General features: G+C 47.8%; 3 protein-coding genes across 20 annotated transcripts in view; 2 read left to right on the forward strand and 1 right to left on the reverse strand.

Annotated features, from left to right (window-relative positions):
• Positions 1-4,937, forward strand: part of ZNF692 (zinc finger protein 692) — a 37,477-nt gene extending 32,540 nt beyond the window's left edge. For all 14 annotated transcript variants that reach the window (XM_073889274.1, XM_073889275.1, XM_073889276.1 and 11 more), the window contains 4 exons: positions 1-79; positions 1,513-1,627; positions 4,223-4,322; positions 4,458-4,937. In XM_073889274.1, coding sequence (XP_073745375.1) covers positions 1-79; positions 1,513-1,627; positions 4,223-4,322; positions 4,458-4,761 — 598 coding nt within the window. In that variant the 3' untranslated portion in view covers positions 4,762-4,937. The remainder of the gene's footprint in view (positions 80-1,512; positions 1,628-4,222; positions 4,323-4,457) is intronic.
• ZNF672 (zinc finger protein 672) lies at positions 73-13,145 on the reverse strand. Of its 5 annotated transcripts, XM_073889284.1 has the most exons (5): positions 12,388-12,684; positions 9,564-9,686; positions 8,742-8,844; positions 6,238-7,367; positions 73-343 (listed from the first exon to the last, which is right to left on the reverse strand). In XM_073889284.1, the coding sequence occupies exons 4-5, from the start codon at positions 7,259-7,261 to the stop codon at positions 261-263; spliced, it is 1,107 nt and encodes a 368-aa protein (XP_073745385.1). In that variant the 5' UTR covers positions 7,262-7,367; positions 8,742-8,844; positions 9,564-9,686; positions 12,388-12,684; the 3' UTR covers positions 73-260. The 5 variants fall into 5 exon arrangements, with proteins under 5 accessions (XP_073745385.1, XP_073745384.1, XP_025708997.1 ...); XM_073889283.1 differs by lacking the exons at positions 73-343; positions 12,388-12,684 and adding an exon at positions 13,127-13,145 and having other exon boundaries at positions 5,081-7,367; XM_025853212.2 differs by lacking the exon at positions 73-343 and having other exon boundaries at positions 5,081-7,367; positions 12,388-12,681.
• SH3BP5L (SH3 binding domain protein 5 like) overlaps positions 12,884-21,628 on the forward strand; it is a 24,922-nt gene continuing 16,177 nt past the window's right edge. Inside the window, exon 1 of the mRNA XM_073889285.1 lies at positions 12,884-13,009. The gene's annotated coding sequence lies outside the window, so the exon portion shown is untranslated. The remainder of the gene's footprint in view (positions 13,010-21,628) is intronic.

A 21,628-nucleotide genomic window follows, 5' to 3' on the forward strand; every position in this document is an offset into this window, starting at 1 on the left:
GAAAGCTGCCAAAAGAGAACTGCTACCTTGTGACTTCCCTGGCTGTGGAAGGATCTTCTCCAATCGGCAGTATTTGAATGTGAGGACATGAGGGGCATAGACTGGGTTCTGTGTGGCTTCAGAGGTATATGAAAAGGGCTTAAGGAGATGCTGAGGTGAAGGAGAAGCTGAAGCAAAGAAGCTTGGGGTGTGGGTGGATTTGGAGATAGGAAGAGAAGGGTTGGGGTGGACCTGCAGAGCTTACCTACAGTTAATAATCACTAAGCCAGACAACTGGTAGATAAGGCAGAAAACCAAGCCTCAGGTGCACAGCTGCTGTCCACGACTGCTGGTTGCATGGGCCCTGCAAGGGTAATATGGAGATAACGATGGCATTCCTCAGGCTCTTGGAATGCTAGCAACTGTTCTAAGCACCTGATGTGGGTCAAGTCTTTTGATCTTCAAAACATCCCTAGGGAGTAGGTACTGATACTGTTCCTTCTGCAGATGAGGCAACTGAGGCACACAGAAGGCTAGTGTGTGGTAGTGCTGGGGTTCCAGAGTCCACCCTCAGCCACCTGGCCCTGCTGGCAGGAGTGGGTAGTTCTAGAGCCAGAGAACCAGAAGATTCAGCCTCACTGCAGGAAAGGTTTGAGACACAAAGAGGGAAGGACCATGGCCCCCACACTTATCCAGAGCCCTCCCAGACCACGTCCTGAAGTTGAGGGAGAGCCCAGACCAAAGGAATGGTGAAGCAAGGGTGTATGGGATTTGGGAGAGCAAACAAGGGTAGGAAAGCTCTGGGATAAGAACTTTAGTGGGGCTAGGGAAACACACAGGAGCCTGTTAATGAAGAAGACTGAAGCAGCCTCAAGCAGCAGTTTAACTATGGGAAAGTGGGATTATAGAAAAGGGGAAAGCCCATGCAGTTTACAGAGCCAGGATGTAAAATTAGATCAGACAGGAGAACTATTTCCCAGACATACTCAGGGAGTGAAAGAACAGACTATCCTTAAAAGTGTTCCAGGTTGAGAGCGTGCGTGTGTGTGTGTGTGTGTGTGTGTGTGTGTGTGTGTGTGTGTGTGTGTGTTTCCAAAGCAGGTTTAGGAAAACATCATATAATATGTACCCGTGATGAGCTATTAATGAAGTAGGCAATCTGGGCAATATTATTGTACACTGATATTGAAGAGGATAATCATACCTACCCAAATTGTGTTCTTATTCGCAGCAGACAGCAGCTCCATGGTTAGGGAACCAAGAGTGTCACCAGAATGGCACTTTGTTCAGGGAACTGGGGTTTGTAAGGAAGGTTGTGGCAAAAATGTGAGATAATGCAAATCAAGGACAGAATAGGATGAGGGCAGAGTTTGGTGTCAGGACAGGAGGGGGTGCCTGCACTCAGATTAGGACTGACCAGGATGATGTGAGCTAGTGGTGAGAGAACTGCTGTGGGGAAACGGGGGGGCAGAGGAGCCTGCCTGCTGGGCCAGCTCGGGTGGTTTCCCTGACACCACCTGTTTCCTTTCCTAGCACCACAAGAAGTACCAGCACATCCACCAAAAGTCCTTTTCCTGCCCAGAGCCAGCCTGTGGGAAGTCCTTCAACTTTAAGAAACACCTGAAGGAGCATGTTAAACTGCACAGTGGTGAGTGGTAGAGATGCCTCCTGTGGGTGCCTTCACCTCTCGCTGGGAGCGAGGATGTCTTCACCTCCCCCTGTGGGTGCCTTCACTTCTCCATGTGGGTCCTGTCAGCTCCCCCTGGGGGTCCCTTCACCTCCCTTGTGGGATGACTCTCACCCTCAGTTCTCTGTGTGAGCACCTGCCTGCTTGAGACTGTTCTAGGTGCTGAGATACAACAGGGAACAGAGGGCAGTCCTTACTTCATATGACGTCCACTCTAGTGATAACAGGGATATAGACATGTGAAAGCCCAGAGGGGGAAGGAGAGCATGAGGAAGGAGTCTCTCTGGTAGAAAGGGAAGGTGCCCTAAGCAAAGACCTAAGTGAAGGGAGGAATGGAGCCTTGTCCATGTCTATGGGCAGCACTGGAAAGGCCCTGAGCTGGCTTCTGTGTGGCATGTTCCAGGAAGGGAGGGAGAGGAGGCCTGGAAGTTAGAAAGGGAGGAAAAGAGGTCAGACAGTGGTGGGGGCCTCCAAGACTACCAACAGCATGGCTTGGCTTCTGGCCAGATGAGATGGGCAGCATCTCAGCATCTTGTATAGCAGAAGGACACAACTGACTTTAAAAGGAGCAAAGTGACTGCCATGTAGACAAATGGGACTGTAGGTGTGTGCAGCGTGCAGGGAGAGCAGCCTTGACATGCTGGTCCATTTGAGTCGGTTGGGGGGAGTGGCTAGAGGCTTATGTGAGCATGAAGGTGGAGGCAGGAGGCTGCTGTGAGGACAGACTGGCCACAGGTGGATGGGCAGGAGGGCGTCGAGGCTGACTTGAAGGATTCCAGCCTGAGCACCTGGGCAGAGGTGATGAGATTTCCTGAAAAGGGGGAGAGGCGGGCTTTAGGAAAGGGACATTTTATTTGGGACATGCTAATTTAGGCATCCCACAAGATGTGACTCTGGATTCCAGAGATGTTTGGGGGAAAAAAATGTGTTCATCACAAACACATGGGTGGTATTTGGAGTGAAGGTGGAATGTAGCTACATGGAGTGAGCATTGGTAGAAAGGAGTTCTGAACAGGGCAGGCAGGAAGGGCAGCTCCCAAGCGGCCAGTGAGGCAGATGAAGACAGCAGTATTTGAGGAGCCAAGTGGAGAGAGTGCTCTAGTGGGGAGGGGAGGGTGGGTTGTGCTAATGCAACAAGACTGAGCAACATGAGGACAGGCCGCTGGACGTGGTGGGAAGCCACCTTTGACTAGATGACAAGGGAGGACAGCCAGAATGGAGTGGGTTCAAGGCAGGGAGGAGCTGGGGAAGTAGAGATAGTGAGTATGGACCACTCTCTGGAGTGTTGCTGTGAAGACAAGTAGAAAAAGGGGGTCTTAGCTGGAGGGCTGTGGGTTTGGGGGTACAGAAGGGAATGATCCCACTGAGAGAAAAGGCTTCCTGATGCCTAGGTTGGGGGGTGGGGGGAACCTCCGGTCAGGGAGAAGCAGTATATCTCTGCACAGCTGGAGGGCGACTGCAGTGGAGCAAGGAATAGTCACATATATGGGCACAGAAGCAAGTTGGCTGAGGGATTAGGTGGGGGGGACTATGTGGTTATTCTCTCCTGGCTTCTCTCTTCTTGGTGACTTGAAAAATGAGGTCCCCGCTGAATGAGCTAGCAGAGAGAGGAGGTGGTATGGAAAATGGCCTTCTGGGCTCCTGAGAGTGGCAGAGTGAACTGACCAAGAAAATGCAGAGGCTTATGGTGGGCCCTTGGGACTTGTGGTTGTGGATGAAAAGGAGAGGCCAAGGTGTAGGTGAACAGATTGTGGGTTGTGTTTCTGCTCCCCTTACCACACCTCTGTATTCCTGGAACAGGCCAAGAGTTGTGTTTACTTTGAGCTGGATTTTAACCGAACAGGTACAGCTAGAGAGCAGCCAGTGAATTCGTAGTGTGAGCGAAGGGAGGCTACAAAGATGCCCTGGAAAGGGACCTAGGAGAGGAGTGTGGAGGGGGACAGTGGGAAGGCAGCGGGCTGCTGGACTGGCAGCGTGGAGTCCCAGGCTTATTGTAGCAGGATGAAGAAGGCCCTTGCTGAAACTGCAGTTTCAGGGAGGTGCAGTGATGGGGCATGACCTGGGAGTGGTGGCTGAGAAGGGTGGGAGACCAGGTCAGTGAAGGTCAGGGAACAGAAATGTGGGGTGCTGGACGTGTAGAAAACAAAGCAGTAGCACGAGTAATGGCTGAGGAGAGGGCCTGGAGTCAGAGATTTGGGGAATGTGGTGGTGTAATGATGGGTTCCCAAGGGGTTGTGAGACAGATGTGTAAAGGGTGCCATGAGCCACAGGGATGCCTCGTGTATGGCCTGCCCTGAGACTTGGAGGTAGAGGGGAGAATCCACAGCAGGTCTGTGGCAGGGGAAGCACAGAGGGCAGGTGGTTAGTGCTGGTAGGGAGGCAGGTAAGGGAAAATGGAACAGATTGACAGCCACAGGGCACTGCTGGGGGCTGGGAGGGGTGGGATAAGCAGGTTGAATTTGGGACAGTACTCCTGTGAGGGTTGACAGGTGGGCTGGGCTGAGGAGGGGCCATGGCCTGGGGATGGATGCTGGGGTGACCCCTGTGAACCCGCAGACACCCGGGACTACATCTGTGAGTTCTGTGCTCGGTCTTTCCGCACCAGCAGCAACCTTGTCATCCACCGGCGCATCCACACTGGAGAGAAACCCCTGCAGTGAGTGTGGGGGAGCATGGGTGGGAAGGTAGGGCTGCCAGGGGGACCAGCAAGACACAGCAGAAGGAGGGGGAACCCCTGGGGAAGTCGAGATGGGCTGAAGCCCTGCCCTTCCCTCTGCTGTCCCTGGCTCAGGTGTGAGATCTGCGGGTTCACCTGCCGCCAGAAGGCCTCCCTGAACTGGCACCGGCGCAAGCACGCAGAGACAGCCGCTACTCTGCGCTTCCCCTGTGAGTTTTGCGGCAAGCGCTTTGAGAAGCCAGACAGTGTTGCAGCTCACTGCAGCAAAAGCCATCCAGCCCTCCTCCCAGCCCCACAAGAGTCACCCGGCCCATTGGAGCCCTGTCCCAGCATATCTGCCTCTGTGACCCTGAGGTCTGGTGATGAGTCCAGGCCCTCTGTGGTTCCTCAGGCTCTGACTGTGCTCCCTCAGCAGTGAGCATTCCTGAGCTCTGAGGAGCCAGACCCTGGAGACTGAAGAGGAGTGAGAAAGAGAAGTGCCAGGTGCCTGGTCCCCAGAAACCAGGGTCACAGGGAGTGCAGGGTGGGTGCAAAACCAAGCCAGGCTACTTTAGTCTTCCTAAAGGACAGAATAAACCCAGTATTTTACATGGACGTGTGTGGGCAGAGTGAGTATTTTGACACCTGAAGCTCAGGAATCCTGATTCCTTCGGAAGTAGGCTCTGCTAGAATATGCCTGAGTGCACCATAGGTGTGGGGCATAGTCCTCTCTCTGGAAATAACATTCTGATGCTCCACTTGGCAATACTCTGCTTTATAGACCCCATGTGGTCTCAGTCTAGGTCCCGAAGTTAATGCCCTGCCCCCCACCCCCCCAGCTGGAGAATATTGCCCTGAGAGGCACTTTGATCTGGACATCATCAGGTCTGTCCATGGGACAGGTGGGTGCTTTGCCGAGGGTTCCTGCCCAGCTTCACTCTGGGTAGGCCTTCTCTGCCAGGGAGCAGGCTGGTTGCTTCTGGCAAGAAGTCTTTCACTGAAATGAGCTGTCCCATGATCTCTCTGCCTACAAATTTCCCATCTCTGAGCCCAGGGAGAAAGCAGCAGAGACTCAAGTAGAACCAAGGGGCAAGAAGACCACAAGGCGGGTGGGTTGTCCTTGTGGCCACATCTGTGATCATTACCTGAAGAGGCAGGACAACAAAAGTTCGAGGGAAGGAGAGCTAGAGGAGACTCAGGCTGGAAAGGGGGAATGGGACGAGAGAAGATAGAACACAGGTCGGAAAACAGGAAAACCTCTGAGGGCACAGCAGTAGCAATGGGAACATACCAATACCTGGGCTCTCTTCCCTGTCTAGGAGGTTTTCCTACACCCCAGGGGGAGGGCAGGGAGTTTGGCGGACAGGAAGAGCTGACCAGGGAAGTAGATGTAGGAGCGTGGCAGCCGTCCAGGTGAAGGGCTACCATTGAAGATGTGGAAAGGCGACCGACAGCCACGCTGTCTACATAGACCTCCATCCGGGAGGTGCCCACCTCCCTGTGGCAATGTATCTGTACTTGCCTAGCCTACTACAGAGAAGCTTCTCAGCAAGTGTCCCTCAACTAGGACACAAAAAGTCCAGCTTTTCCTGTTCTGCCTGCCCAGCAAAGATGAGTGCAGCCCCTGCGGTGGCTTGGGTGGCCTGGGTGGCGGCCCGAGCGCGCGTGTGGGCCCGCTGGTGCTGGGAGAGCGAGCGGCTGTGGCTGAAACACTTGCCACACTCCGCACATTCCGCCGGCCGCTCGCCCAGGTGAGTCTTGCGGTGCAGCGCCAGCTTGGAGCCTACACTGAAGGCCTTGCCGCACTCGGGGCACTTGTGGGGCTTGTGCCCAGCGTGGTTGCGTCGGTGCACGTTGAGGTTGGATACGCATGTGAAGCGTTTGCCACACAACTCACAATGGTAGGGCTTCTCACCTGTGTGTGTGCGCCGGTGCTTGGTGAGGTCAGAGCGGTCGCTGAAGCGGCGGCCGCACTCGGCGCACGGGAAGGGCCTCTCACCTGTGTGAATGCGCTGGTGCACCACTAGGTCGGAGCGCTGCCCGAAGCCCTTGCCACACGTGGCGCATGCGTGTGGCCGCTCTCCCTGATGGCTCCGCCTGTGGCGCAACAGGGTGGAACTTTCGCTGAAGCGGCGCCCACAGTCCCCACACGCATAGGGCTTCTCACCCGTGTGCGTTCGCTGATGGCGCACCAGCGTGGCGCTCTCCAAGAAGCCCTTTCCACACTCCGGGCACTTGAAAGGCTTCTCACCTGAGTGCGTCTGCAGGTGTCGTGTTAGTGTGGAGCTCTTGCCAAAGCTCTTCCCGCACACACTGCACTGGTGTGTACCCAGAGCGTTGGGCTGATCAGCTGTGGCGTCACCAGTGCTCTGGGCCGCGTGGACGCGTGCGTGGCTCCGCAGCCCTGCGTAGCTGTGGAAGGCCCGTGGGCACTGTGCACAGCGGTGGAGCGGGTCGAGAGGCTGGATAGGTGTCCCCCACGGGTGTGCCCGCGCCTGGTGGAAGCGCAGCGCGCTCTGACGGAAGGCGCGGGCGCACAGGGGACAGCGGCAGGGCTGCTCGGGGGGATGCCGGCGGCGGCGGTGCAGCAGCAGAGCCGAGAGGTGTGGGAAGCTGCGGCCACAGGTGCGGCAAGGGCAGGAGCGGCTGCGCTGTCTGTGTGTGCTCTGGTGCAGGTCAAGGCGGCCACTGTGACGGAAGCTCTGGCCGCACTCGTTGCAGATGTAGAGCGTCTGGCCAGCGTGGGTGCATCGGTGTGCACGGAGGTCGGCTGCCAGTGCGTAGCGCTCACCGCAGTCAAGGCAGCGGTAGCGGCTGTCGCCGCCATGGGCACGCTCGTGGCGCAGCAGCACCGAACTGTAGCGGAAGCTCTTGCCACACTCACTGCACACGTAAGGCCTTCCTGCCGCGGCCGCCACCGTCTCTGATGCAGCGAGCATGGTGAGGGCTAGGCTGGGGGGCGCTCGGGATCCAGGCTGGAGTTTGCCACTCCCACGCCGGGGTCTGCCGCCTCAAACTGCGCGCTGCTTTCAGTTTTCTGAAGGCCTACAAAGGGAGTAGCAGAGGGAAGAAGGGAAGGCCTGGAAAACGGGTCTGCAGGTTCCAGGTTCCTTCTTTTGTGGGGGGGCTCTGCAGCTTTTTCTAGGGTGGGCTGCAGCCAGGTTCACCCTTCACCCTGAGCTCTACACGGAGAAAGTCACTGTAAGCCACAGTAACAGCTGCAACCCCTACACCTTGGGGAATGGAGAGGCAAGCACAGGGCCCCTGTTCCTTGTAATTCCCTCAGCTAGGCCATCTCCTGGATTCCATTCTCCAAGAGGAGGCAAAGCCATAAACTCCTAGAAATATTGGGGGGGGGTCCTCATGCCACCAGGAAGGGCAGGAGGGATTCAGAGAGGGAGTCTGCTTCCAAAACTCTGCTCGGCAGGGGATGAGGAGTACCCAGCCTGTTTTCTGTCCTTAGATCAGAGGTCTTGGCCTGGAGATGCACTAGGCAACACCAAGGGGGGATGGGCAATGAGAAGGCCCCTGGGCCTAAACCACATCAACACCTTCCTCTGAGACCCTGGTTTCCTAAGTCACCAATGTGAACCCAGCCAGATCTGAGCTGGAAGGACAAGGAGGGCAATGAGATGAAGCATAAACCTGTACAGAAGCAGCAGTCTGGGCAAAAGTCTCAGAAAGGGCTGGGGCCTGGGCAAGGGATGGTTATCTAAGAGACCCCAAAGTATTGCACCTTGGCTCTGGACAGTACCTGATAATCACTCCGCACCAGGACACAGCCTCAAAGTTCTCTGGCCTAGCCTTGAGAAAGAAACTCAGGACCCAGGAAAGGGGCAAAAAGGAACATGAATAATCCACAAAGAATAGTATTAAAAGTTAATGGCATTATCCTAGAAGTGCTTTTCACATTTTCAGGAAACCTGCGGAGAAGGAAGAAGCATTCCTTCCTAATTCTCAGGTCATCCAAGTTCTTTGCAAATATTCTGCAGACTTTTCTCATTGCCCTATCTCCAGGGATCTGAGAACCCAGAGTAGTAGAGAAGCCCCTTTATGGGAATGGGATCTGATCTGCTATCCCCTTTATCTCAAATGTTATCCCTGAATCCTCTTGACAAGTTGGTCCAGGCAGCGGTCTGGGAGCAGGATTAGCCTTTCTGTATAGAACCTCCTGTGGGCCTCATCACTGACTACTCTCCTCAAGGCTAATGGACTGGTCCCAGCTAAATTCAGTGGAGATTAGATATAGTTGCTAAGAGTTATAGGCTGTGTCACTCAACAGGTCAGGGAGAGGGAGCAAACAAAATGGTCAGCAGTAGTTTTCTTATTGGTAGATGGAAACATTGTAAATACCCAGAGTTCTGGTTAAAACACCCCATAAATGGGATCCATTGAAAAAAAGCCTTGAAAGCCACAAACCTTCAGGGGTGGGCTCTGGAGTTTTGCTCCTCTCTACCCTGGGCAGGAATGGCCAATACAGGATGTTCTCTTCTCATGCCTTTGGAGCAGGATGTTCTGTACCCTGCAGGGATGAAGTAAGAGGGAAAACATGAATTTACATGGAGCAAAGGGGACAGAGGCAGGGAGAGAAAGAGGGGGAGGAGGGTATTGTTTTAATGGACATTTTCAAATATAAAAAACTAAATAATATCACAAATCACTCCCTCACCTTTAGCATCTATCTACATTTTGCTATTCTGTTTCATCTATCACACTCCTCTCCCACACACTTTCTCTTTCTCCTTTTTGTTTTTTGTTTGGTTTTTTTTTTTTTTTTTGGTCTTCAGTATTTTAAATCCCAGACATCTCATTCACAGAGAATGAGTTTAAGCAAAAGCTGCAAGCAGGGGCAGGAACCCCTCTGCAGACCTGAAAGCAGTCTTTAGAGAGATTCTCTCAGTTCTTCCAGAGGGAACTTTTAGCCCAGATACTTGGGCTCTATTCTGGGTTGTCAGTTCAAAAGAATGTTTGCTCTCATGTGAGTCAAACCTTCCCTCAGGACTCAATGTTTGATCCAAATGTCAAAGAGAGCAATGCACATGCTGGTGAGGGTTCCACCTCACTTGAGGGACTCCAGGGACCATGGCACCTCTCAGGCCAAGTTTCTGGGAACCCACCCTCTGCCTCCCAGGGCACAGGCCTAAGGAAGGTAAGACAAATGTACAAACACAAACATGCATACATAAATGGCATACAAACAAAGATACAATTTCTCCCCATTACAGATGTGGTGAGACAGACCCTGATCTAGGGCGCAGGTTTGGTAACTGAGTGCCAGAGTATACCCCTCAAGTCTCTCTTCTGTACCTCACCCCATGCTGGAGTTTGTCCTGGAAGCATAGGGGTCTATGCCTGGGAGGAAATCTGAAAGAAAAAACATAATAAAATATTACTGTAAAAAAAAAAAGGAATAATTTCTAGACTGTCCTAACCACTTTCCCAATTGAGAGTTTTCAAGTTATTATACTACCAAGTTCATTTTAAGTAAAAAAGTAAGTACAGGAGGAAAAAAAATAAGTACAGGAGGGCTTGGAAAGAGGGAAGGCGGTAATTATGTGTGAGTTGGTGAAAAGTCTTAATCGTTCAATACTTCAAAATATTTTAGAAAAAAATAAAATATTTCATACTTTTCAAGCATTTAATACTTACAAATATTTACAAATACTATATATGTAATTAAAAACAGGTACTAAGTAAGATAAGCTAATGAAAAGTTAACATTCATAAGTGATTAAAAATAAATTGAGTTTTATATATCACTTTACTTTTGTTTCTTAATAAAGATACTGCAGGTATTTCATACCACATCTAACCATATCTAACATATTACAGATCAAGAGTATGGTAATTAATCAGGATTTAGTACATTAACTAACAATCTAACATGAGAGCAGTTTAGTTCTTTTTCTTCTGAGTTGTGTCCTTCAGTTAGTACAAAGATTTTCTTCCCTGGTTATCTGTTCTGCCAGGCCAGTATTTCTGGGGCAGGATGAAGAGACAAGTGATCATCTTGCAATTCCTCCATTGTGAAGCCAAAGCTGGGTAAAAGTGGTGCAGGAGTGGGGCTGAGGGCTGTCCCAGATGTACTGTGCACTACAGTAGCCATGAGCCATATGTCACTGGGCACTTGAAATGTGGCTGGTCCAAATTGATATGCTGTAAGGGTCAAATACACTCCTAATTTCAAAGAGTATGAAAAAAGAATGCAAAATATCTCAATAATGTTTAATGTTGATTATATGTTGAAATGGTAGTATTTTGAATATATTGTGTTAAATGAAACGTATTATTCACATTAATTGCCTACTTTGGGGCCTTTCCATTTATAGTTCCACCTGTAAAGTCCCTTCCCCTCTTCATTCGGGGCTCTGCTCCAAAAACCCCTCCTCAGACAAGCTCTGCTGAGCACCTTCCCACCCCACAGCCCCATCCCCTTACTTGGCTTTATTCTGAATAATCAATGAAAGTAACAGGGAATAGTAGTCCCAATCCATTCTAGGAAGGCTTCAGCCCCTTTTCTAGGTAAGGGTGGAGTGTGGAATCTAGAGCACCAGAATGGCTACTCCCGACCTAACAGAAACAAGGTCCAGTACTTCAAAAGGAGTTGCCCGTTTCAGCTTCAGAGCCAGGCTGGCATGTGTCAAGAACTGCTGGAAATAGGAATGACAGCTGCTTTCCATCCCAGGTGCCCAAGCCTGATCATGATCCAAGTACACTCTTTTGGAAGTTTGGCCTTCACCAAGATTTTCCTGTGAACTGGGAAGTGTGGAGAAGATGGGGATGTTGGCAGGGAGAGAACATACATAGTAAGAGAGTCTGTTTTCTATGTTCCTTTGACACATGGGCAAAACTGCAACCCAAATGCGGCAGAGCACCCCAGGACTGGGATGTGGGAAGGGACAACACATGGTGTTTTGGACCTTCCCTGGGCCTAGCAAGACGTTGGGCACACAGAGAGCACTCAATGCTTTTTAAAAATGACGTTTTAATCGGGAATACAATTCTTTCAAATATTAGGTTATTGGAGGAGGAGGCCTCTCTTATCCTCCATAGCTATATCTACTGCATATACTGCAAATACTCTGCTTTGGTTTATTGAAATGGAACTGTAACATCCGCACGGGAAGCACAGAGGCAAGTGTCCTAATTCTGGTTCTTCCTTTACTAGCCGTGTGACCTTGGACAGGGGACGTCAGGTGTCTGGCACTCCTGCCTGGGAAAACTCAGTAAAGGAAGCTATTAGGATGTTTTATATGAAAAGAAGGTTAGAGTATGTGTAAGTCTGAGAACTGTGGTTGCTGAGTCTTTAGGTTTTACCCTCTTCAGGACACTTCCTCTGAAGAGGGATCCTGAATACAGGGTCTGACTCCTACCTCTACCTTAAGGATCCTAAACGTTCTGCAAATTTTTTAAGTCCTTCCCCGACCCCCAGAGAACCCTTCTTCACATGGTTAGAGCAGCGTGGGTATTCTGTAGCCCCACGCCACACCCCGGGAGCTTTCGGAGTAATCTGGGAGCCTGGTTACTCAGTTTAAGGCTTGTTACCTGGTACTGAACGGGAAAGTGCTCACACCTGAGTAGGTCGCAGCCCAGCCAATCCCGGGCGCCTCAGTCAACTGTCGTCACGAGTTGCTAGGCAGATTCTCCTTGGGCGAAACTTCCCACCCGCGGTCCTACCCCAGGTCCTCGCCCTTGGCGCCAGCACACCAAAAACGTAGTGAGCAGTGGGGGTCGATTAACGCCGACGAAGCCTGACATTGCCCTTTTTAAGCCGTCTTAGCCTGGCGATGTCTGCGTCGTGGGGCCGCCGGCCCCGAAGGTCACCGGGGGAAGACGGGGAAGGACAGGCAGAGGGCAAGGCCTGGAAGGAGCAGGCCGCCTGGCGGCCGCGAGCGTCAACTGACCAATCGCACGTTCCGCCGTGCCTCCGCGTCACTTGTCGCCGGGGCGGCGCTCCCGACAGCTGCAGACGCTAACCGCCAGGAGCGAAGGGGAGAAGACGGGCGACAGTTGGGGATCGCTGCCCCGCGCCAACCCTGCCCTCCCAGCCCTTCAGTCCCCTCACCGGTCGCCGACTGGCTCCTTGTACGCCACGCGGTTCCCAGAGGGCTCGCCGACCCCCGCCTCCCAGACTTCGGGACTAGGGCGTTGAAGGGAGGAAGGGGCTGGCGGAGCGCGCGGCCGCCGACTGGGGGGAGCTGGGAAGGCGCCTCGGGATAGGGAGTCACGCTCCAGTCCCGCTTTCCCCGGCTGGCCAGTGGTCGGCCTCATGCGGGCCGCGTCACCGGTTGCTGGGATTACTAGAAGGCGTAATAACTCCCCCCTGACTGTTCAGCGTCGTCAGCCCTGGCCCAAAACGCGGCAAGGGGGCAGGGCTACCACTGGGAGCCAAAAACCGCCTCCCTCTCTGACAAGGCTCCGCCTTCTTCCCATGCTTAACCCATCTCTGCCTTCTCTTTTGTCCGCTCCCCCCGCCCCCGGCTGGTCCCGCCCAATCAGAGGAAAGGGCGCTGCGCACGGTCTCAGGCTGCTGTGGCGGAGTTCCGCGTGTTCAGGGTAGTCTTCCAGCTGTTCGCGCACGCCCGCGGGAAAGCGGACGGGAGTTCTCGCTGCTGCTGCCGCCTCCCGGCTAACAGGTTCCTGGCGTGGAGCGATCGCGGGGGCCACCCTCCCAAATCATCCCAGTAGTAAGTTAGTGAGGCCACACTTGAGTGTGGCCTCTTGGGACCCAATACCGCGCTTAATCCTCCCCACAGCTCTGCCAAGGAGGTTCTCGCAAATTAATGACCCGCGCAAGGGCTCACTGCCAGGGTTGGGGATGCTCCTGGTCTGCTTTCCAGCCGCCTCTTCAAGAGCTGCTAGGCAGAGCTCCTTGTCCAAATGTTGAGACTTCAGTGTCTTCCACTGAGAGGTAGAAGTGCAGTTGCGAGCACAACAGCCCCTTCTTCAAGGCTGCGGATCATCCAGAACAGGCAGGCTCTCAAGGATGGCTCTCAGGATCATTCTTTACCTGCTCTGATCTTCCTTTGGAGAACACTTAGTACCGCTCATCCTGCTACACATCCAGAGCTTCTGTCCCTCTGCTCTGCTCAGAAGCCCCCTTGAATCACTGTGCATTTAGACCCCTCATGCCCTAGCCCCTAGTTCAGCCTGGAATGCTCTTCTGCATTTAATTCCAACCATTCTTAAAAGTTTAGTCAAATGCCATCTCCATTAACCTGTGCTGGAATGCTGCTTTCCACCCTCAGTCGTGGGTGTGCATCCATGCATGCAACCTCTACATGTTGGTAGAGTCAGATGACGGCTGCCACCTCTGTAGTAAAAGGACAGGCCTTGTCTTACTCATAAACGATGCCCTGAAGCAGGAGCACTGCACATCACAGGTGCTCAATGTGTGTTTGCTGATGCACATGTGGCAGTATTGTGTAAGGAGTACAGGGATGGCAGCAGCAGGCAAGGAAGCAAAAAACAGACACAGGATGCAGGCCCGGGGTTGAGGGCCTGAACCAGGAAGGGATGGAGGTGGGAGAAGTAGAAAAGGAAAATGTGCTTGCTGTAAAGTGCCATATGTAGATAAGGTAATGTTATGCAGAAGGTGACTAGTTAAGAATAATTACAAAGCCTTTCAGGCCTGAGAAATGGATTAATTAGGACATTTCTGGACTCACTGTTCAGCATTGATGACATGTGCTTATGGGACACTGACACAATTGGCCAATTTCGAGGAGTGACTAGGATAGTGATAAATTATTACATAATCGAAGGGGCTGGGGATATTTAACCTGCAAAAGAGAAACATGTCCATGATTGTACACAAAATTTGACAAACTGTCATATGAAAGAGGTCTGGATTAGACACCTTTCTTTTGTGTAGCTATGGAGGAAAGAACTCAGTGGAGAGAAAATGCAGGGGGGGGTGGATTTTTGTTTTCTGTGGGAGTCATTACAGAGGGGGATAACAATCAGAACAGGAATACTGAGTTTAGTGAAAGAAAGAAGGTCAAGATGAAGTTATGTGCATATCTGTCAACTTGAAAATCTCTGACCCAGATGGTTGCCTTTCAGTACAAACTTTGTTGTCCTTTCAGGCCACAAGAGGCATAAGATGCCGTCTGTATTTACAATCATTTATTTTTATTTTATTATGTTAGTCACAATACAATAATACATCATTAGTTTTTGATGTGGTGATCCACGATTCATTGTTTTTGTATAACACCCAGTGCTCCATGCAGTACATGCCCTCCTGAATACCCATCACAGGGCTCACCCATCCCCCCAACCCCCTCCCCTCTAAAACCCTCAGTTTGTTTCTCAGAGTCCATAGTGTCTCATGGTTCATCTCTCCCTCCAATTCCCCCCCCCTTCATTTTTCCCATCCTTCTCCTAATGTCCTGCATGCTATTCCTTAAGTTCCACAAATAAGTGAAACCATATGATAATTGACTTTCTCTGCTTGACTTATTTCACTTAGCATAATCTCCTCCAGTCCCATCCATGTTGATGGGAAAGTTGGGTATTCATCCTTTCTGATGGCTAATATTCCATTGTATATATGGCCTAAATCTTCCTTATCCATTCATCTGTTGAAGGGCATCTTGGCTCTTTCCACAGTTTGGCTATTGCAGACATTGCTGCTATGAACATTGGGGTGCATATGGCCCCTTTTAAAAAAGATTTATTCATTTGAGAGAGAGAGAGCACACCTGTAGAGGGAGAGAATCCCAAGCACACTCTGCCTTGAACACAGAGCCTAACATGGGGCTCGATCCCAGGCCCCCGAGATCACGACCTGAGCTGAAACCAAGACTTGGACAATTAACCTACTGAGCCACACAGGCACCGCAAGACATGTGAGGTTTTGGATCCCATGTGAGGAAATGGTCAGTGCCCAATGCTTGCGTAAGTCCAGTAATGCCATGGCAACATCAGTCCATTGGGTTTGACCAGAGGGCACTGTTAGTGGTTTAGAGAGAGACAGAAAAGGGGAGTAAAAGTACTGAATATTTATTCATTGGGGGCATGTGGCACATAGTACATGCTTTACATTGCAGTTGAGGGGAAAATGAAAGGTAAGTAAGCAAAATTAAGGGTATAGACCACTATTTCAATCCATTGTTTGAAATGTGAGCCTGATCAAATAAAATTTGGAAGGCTTGCTGTTACAGTGTTATAAAGACTGAGAACAGTTTCAATTTCATTTAGTTCCTGTATTACTAAATACAATGTTTCTATTCAAGTATTCCAATTTCAGTCCCATTTGTAATAAAAACACTGGCCTCTAGAACATGATAGCTTTTTTTTTTTTAAAGATTTTATTTATTTATTTGAGAGAGAGAATGAGAAAGAGAGAGCATGAGAGGGAGGAGGGTCAGAGGGAGAAGCAGACTCCCTGCTCAGCAGGCAGCCCGATGCGGGACTCAATCCCAGGACTCCAGGATCATGACCTGAGCCAAAGGCAGTTGCTTAACCAACTGAGACACCCAGGTGCCCCGAACATGAAAGCTTCTATTCCTTCCCAAATAACTCCACAGATGTCAACTGGCAGTTTTCCAATAGTAGAAAGAGCCAAGTACAGAAAAGTGAAATCTAACAATCTAGAATGAGAACAGGAAAGAATAGACAACATAACAAACTTCTGAATTGCAGATTTTATTTTTTTAAGCAATGAGGATTTTTATTAATTTCAAGTTGCAAACATATTGTAAAGCCAAATCAAAATGGTTTTCAGAATATAAGAAAAAAACAACTTACAAATTGCATCAATAACACAATGATGTGACACGGAGGATTAAATGTCTTTTAAATATATTTTTTCAAATTTTTTATTTAAATTCCAGTTAACATATAGTGTAATATTGGTTTCAGGACTCAAATTTAGTGATTCATCACTTACATATAATACCCAGTGCTTGTCATTACAAGTGCCTTCCTTAATACCCAACACCCATTTAGCCCCCTGCCCCCATCCCTCCATCAACAGTTTGTTCTCTATAGTTGAGTCTCTTATGGTTTGTTTCCCTCTCTCTATTTTTCTCCTTCCCCTTGTTCATCTGTTTTGTTTCTTAAGTTCCACGAGTGAAATCATGTGGTAGTTGTCTTTCTGTAACTGACTTCTTTCACTTAGCATCATACACTCTAGTTCCATCCTTCTCATTGCAAATGGCAAGATTTCATTCTTTCTGATGGCTGAGTAATATTCTATTTTGTGTGTGTGTACACCACATCTTTATCCATTCATCAGTTGATGGACATTTGGGCTTTTTCCATATTTTGGTTATTGTGGATAGTGCTGCTATAAAGATTGGGGGTGCATGTGCCCCTTTGAATCTGTGTTTTTATATCTTTTGTGTAAATACCTAATAGTGCAATTGCTGGGTCATAGGGTAGCTCTATTTTTAACTTTTTGAGGAAACTCCATACTGTTTTCCAGAGTGGCTGTACCAATTTGCAGTATAAGAGGGTTCCCCTTTCTCTGCATCCTTGTCAACATGTTGTTTCCTGTGTTGTCAATTTGAGCCATTCTGACAGGTGTGAAATATCTCATCGTGGTTTTGATTTGTATTTCCCTGATGATTAGTGTTGTTGAGCATCTTTTCATGTGCCCATTAGCGATCTGGATGTCTTTGGAAAAATGTCTAGTCATGTCTTCTGCCCATTTCTTAACTGGATTATTTGGTTTTCGGGTATTGAGTTTGTTAAGTTCTTTCTAGATTTTGGATCCTAACGTTTTATCAGATATGTCATTTGCAAATAGCTTCTCCCATTCCATAGGCTGCCTTTTAGTTTTATTTACTGTTTCATTCACTGTGCAGAAGCTTTTTATCTTGGTGAAGTCCTGATAGTCCATTTTTGCTTTTGTTTCCCTTGCCTCCAGAGACGTGTCTAGTAAGAAGTTGTGAGGGTGCCTGGGTGGCTCAATTAAGCGTCTGCCTTTGGCTCAGGTCATGATCTCAGGGTCCTAGGACTGAGCCCCACATCGGGCTCCCTGCTCACAGGAAACCTGCTTCTCGCTCTCTTCCCTGCTTGTGCTCTCTCTCTTGCTCTCTCTCTCTCAAATAAAATCTTAAAAAAAATAGTAAGAAGTTGCTATGGCTCAGGTCAAAGAGATTGCTGCCTCTAGGATTTTGATGTTTCATTTAAATCTTTCATCCATTTTGGATTTATTTTTGTGTATGGTGTAAGAAAGTGGTCCAGTTTTCCCAACACCATTTGTTGAAGAGATTTTCTTTTTTCCATTGGATATTGTTTTCTGCTTTGTCTAAGATTAGTTGACCATACAGTTGTGGGTCCTTTTCTGGGTTTTCTATTCTGCTCCATTGATCTATGTGTGTGTTTTTGTGCTAGTACTATAATTTCTTGATGACTACAGCTTTATACTATAGCTTGTGAAGTCTGGAATGGCCATGCGTTCAGCTTTGCTTTTTTTCAAGATTGCTTTGGTATTCGGGGTGTTTTCTGGCTTCATACAAATTTTAGGATTGTTTGTTCTAGCTTTGTGAAAAATGCTGGTGGTATTTTGAGAGGGATTGCTTTAAATGTGTAGTTTGCTTTGGGTAGTAGAGACTAAACGTCTTTTAATTTAAACAGCACTCAGAGGGATGCAAACCATAGGAGAGTCTTAACTATAGAGAACAAACTGAGGGTTGATGGAGTGGAGGGGGGTGCTGGGGATGGACTAAATGAATGATGGGTATTAAGGAGGGCCCTTGTGTTGAGTACTCGCTGTTTATATGTAAGTGATGAACCACTGAATTCTACTCCTGAAACCAGTATTACAGTCTATTTTAGCTAACTAGAATTTAAATACAAAATTGAAAAATAGAAACAGCACTCTTAATAGGAAATGATTGGAAGTTGTGCAGCTTAAATTCTGCAGCCAACTTAAAGTCTCGGGCACTGATTCAATCAAAGAATGCTACTTATTTTTACATTTATGTAGTAAACTAATTGTGGAAAGCTCTAGTAAACTAGATACAGATGAACTGGATAAACTTGGTGTAGCACAAAACTAGAATATTTGTCGAGGGATAAAGATGACCGACATTTAAAATACAAGCTTTTTCCTAATCTTTAATGATGTCTTAGTCCTTAGTGATGAAATTTCTTAGTCTTTTTCTCACCCCCTGAAATTTCTTAGTCCTTACTGCTTTTATTTTTTTAAAGTTATGCCAAACACATGAAAAATGCTCAACATCTCTCGGCATTAGGGCAATACAAATCTACACCACGATACCACCTCACACCAGCCAGAACGGCTAAAATTAACAATTCAGCAAACAACAGATGTTGATGAAAATGTGGAGAAAGGGGAACCCTCTTACACTATTGGTGGGAATGCAAACAGGTGCAGCCACTCTGGAAAATGGTATGGAGGTTCTTTAAAAGTTAAAAATAGAGCTACCCTATGACCAAGTAATTGCACTACTAGGTATTTATCCAAAGGATACATAGTGTTTCAAGGGGGCACATGCACCCCAATGTTTATAGCAGCAGTGTCGACTGTAGCTAAAATATGAGCCCAGATGTCCATCGACAGATGAATGGATAAAGATGTGGTCTATATACATAGTGTAATATTAGCCATCAAAAAGGAACAAAATCTTGCCATTTGCAACAATATGGATGGAACTAGAGGGTATTATGCTAAGCGAGATAAGGCAGTCCGAGAAAGACAAATAGCATGATTTCACTCATATGTGAAATTTAAGAAACAAAACAGATCAACATAGGGGAAGGGAAGGAAAAATAAAATAAGATGAAAATAGGGAGGCAAACCATAAGAGATGCTAAACTCTAGGAAACAAACAGGGTTGCTGGAGGGTGGTGGGTGGGGGGAAGGGGTAACTGGCTGATGGGCATTAAGGAAGGCACTTGATGTAATGAGCACTGGGTGTTATATGCAACTGATGAATCACTAAATTCTACCCTTGAAACTATTAATACAGTATATGTTAATTTGAATTTAAATAAATTAAAAAAGTTATGTCAGATAAAAATTATATTCAAAACTCACATGTAGGAATCACTGGTTCACAAAATAAGGTTTGGAAAATGAGCTTAAAATTATGAGGCATAACTTTTAGGGGAAATTAAAGTAAAATACATGATAAGGATAAAATCAGGTTTTATGACTGAAACCACTTTAAAGGCACTTTAGGAGCAGTCGTATAAATAATACTAATATCACATGCAAACTTGTAGCATCTTTAGAAAATCCTTTGATTTCGGTTCCTTTCACAGATTTTGAGGCATTTAAAATTTAAGTAGGTACATTTAAACTTAACATGTGTTACTAAAAATATTTTGTTTTTACTTTTTTTAAGATTTTATTTATCTGACAGAAAGAGAGAGAGAAAGCACAAGCAGGGGGAGCAGCAGAGGGAGAGGGAGAAGCAGATTCCCCACGGAGTGGGGAGCCCGATGTGGGGCTCGATCCCAGGACCCTGAGATCATGACCTGAGCCAAAGGCAGATGTTTAACTGATGAGCCACCCAGGTGCCCCTAAAGATATTTTAAATAATGTTAAATACTTTTCTGTATAAAGCTTAATTGAGACAGTATATTATTGTGCCTAACGGCCTGGACTGTCTGAGTTCAAAAGACTGGTGCCATGACTTACCAGCAGTATGATCTTGGGCAAGTTATTTAATCTCTAGTCCTTATATTTTTTCAATTTAAAAATAGAGGTACAGGGGCGCCTGGGTGGCTCAGTCGTTAAGCGTCTGCCTTCGGCTCAGGTCATGATCCCAGGGTCCTGGGATCGAGCCTCGCATCGGGCTCCCTGCTCTGCGGGAAGTCTGCTTCTCCCTCTCCCACTCCCCCTGCTTGTGTTCCCTCTCTCACTGTGTCTCTGTCAAATAAATAAATAAAATCTTAACAAAAAAAAAGAGGTACAATATACTTGTTAGTTGTCATGAGGAACAATGATATAAACCCAGTCAGAACAGTACCTGGTAGGGGCGCCTGGGTGGCTCAATTCCATAACTTCATATGGAATAGAAAAGGGTCTGCCTGGGGCACCTGGGTGGCTCAGTCATTAAGCATCTGCCATCGGGCTCCCTGCTCGTCAGGAAGCCTCCTTCTCCTTCCACTCCCCCTGCTTGTGTTCCCTCTCTGGCTGTGTCTCTGTCAAATAAAAAAAAAAAAAAAAAAAAAAAGAACAGTACCTGGTAGAGGGTTAACACTGCATATGTGTTGGCTGTTTTTATTATTTAATGAGATGACAAGTTAAGGGAAAATAATTTATTTCTCAAAAACTCAGGTTTAACAAGGGTAGATATAATTCAGGGATTTTAGTAATATAGGCCGTCCCTTTAACATTTATTAGCAAATTTTACATTATGTATTTCTCAGAGCAAGTTTCCAACCAAATTTTTTAAAAAAGCTTTATTGGAGTATAATAGACACAAAATCTCACATATTGAAATGTACAATTTAAACAGGTGCCTGGTAGCTCACTGTGATCCTATAGTGGTTAGTGCCCTGCGCTGTGAAATGTACAATTTGAAAAGTCCTGACATGTATACACAAATCATATTCTCACTACAATCAAGATAGAGAACACATCCACTACCCACAAGTTTGTGTACCAGCTTGTACTCCCTTGTTTCTCTCCCCTAGGCAACCACTGATCTACCTTCTGTCACTATACATTAGTAAACTATTATGTTTCATTAGGAGATGGTGATATGTATTAAACATTTAACTCAAGGTGGAGAAAAAAAAATCAAAGAACATAGAAAGGTAGTTAACAACAAAAAAAGTTTTTAAAGATGAAGGTAATTTAGAGTATTTCTGTGAAGAAATTAAAAAAATAAAAGTTACCAATGAAAGCCTGATGGGGTGCCTGGGTGGCTGTCAGTTAAGCGTCCTACTCTTGATTTCAGCTCAGGTCATGATCTCAGGATAGTGAGACTGAGCCCTGCATCAGGCTCCACGCTGGGTGTGGAGTCTGCTTAATTCTCTCCCTCTCCCTTTGCCCCTCCCCACCCCCACCACACCCACTCACACTGTCTCTAAAAAAAAAATAAAAACAAAAGCTTGAGAAAATTTTACTTCATTGATAAAGAGTTGACTTGTGATACTATCTAGAAACTGATGGTGTTACTGACATCTTTATGTGGCTTTCGTATTTTTACATTTCATTCAGTAACTTAATCAACAAGGGTTGATTTGTTGTTTATCTGCGTGAGGGACTGGAAGGGGGCACACTTATGGCAGGGAGATCACGGAGACCTGTGCTATCCAATACATTAGCCACTAGCCACATATGGCTACTTAGTAATTTTTAAAGATTTTAAGTA

Source organism: Callorhinus ursinus, unplaced genomic scaffold (genome assembly GCF_003265705.2).
Source record: "Callorhinus ursinus isolate GAN/ISIS: 27379988/994484 unplaced genomic scaffold, GSC_fseal_2.0 scaffold105, whole genome shotgun sequence".
Lineage (NCBI taxonomy): Eukaryota > Metazoa > Chordata > Mammalia > Carnivora > Otariidae > Callorhinus > Callorhinus ursinus.

What these genes read in the sequence shown, in the direction of transcription:
- ZNF672 (XM_073889283.1), bottom strand. Translation starts at nt 7,261, where the DNA reads ATGCTCGCTGCATCAGAGACGGTGGCGGCCGCGGCAGGAAGGCCTTAC.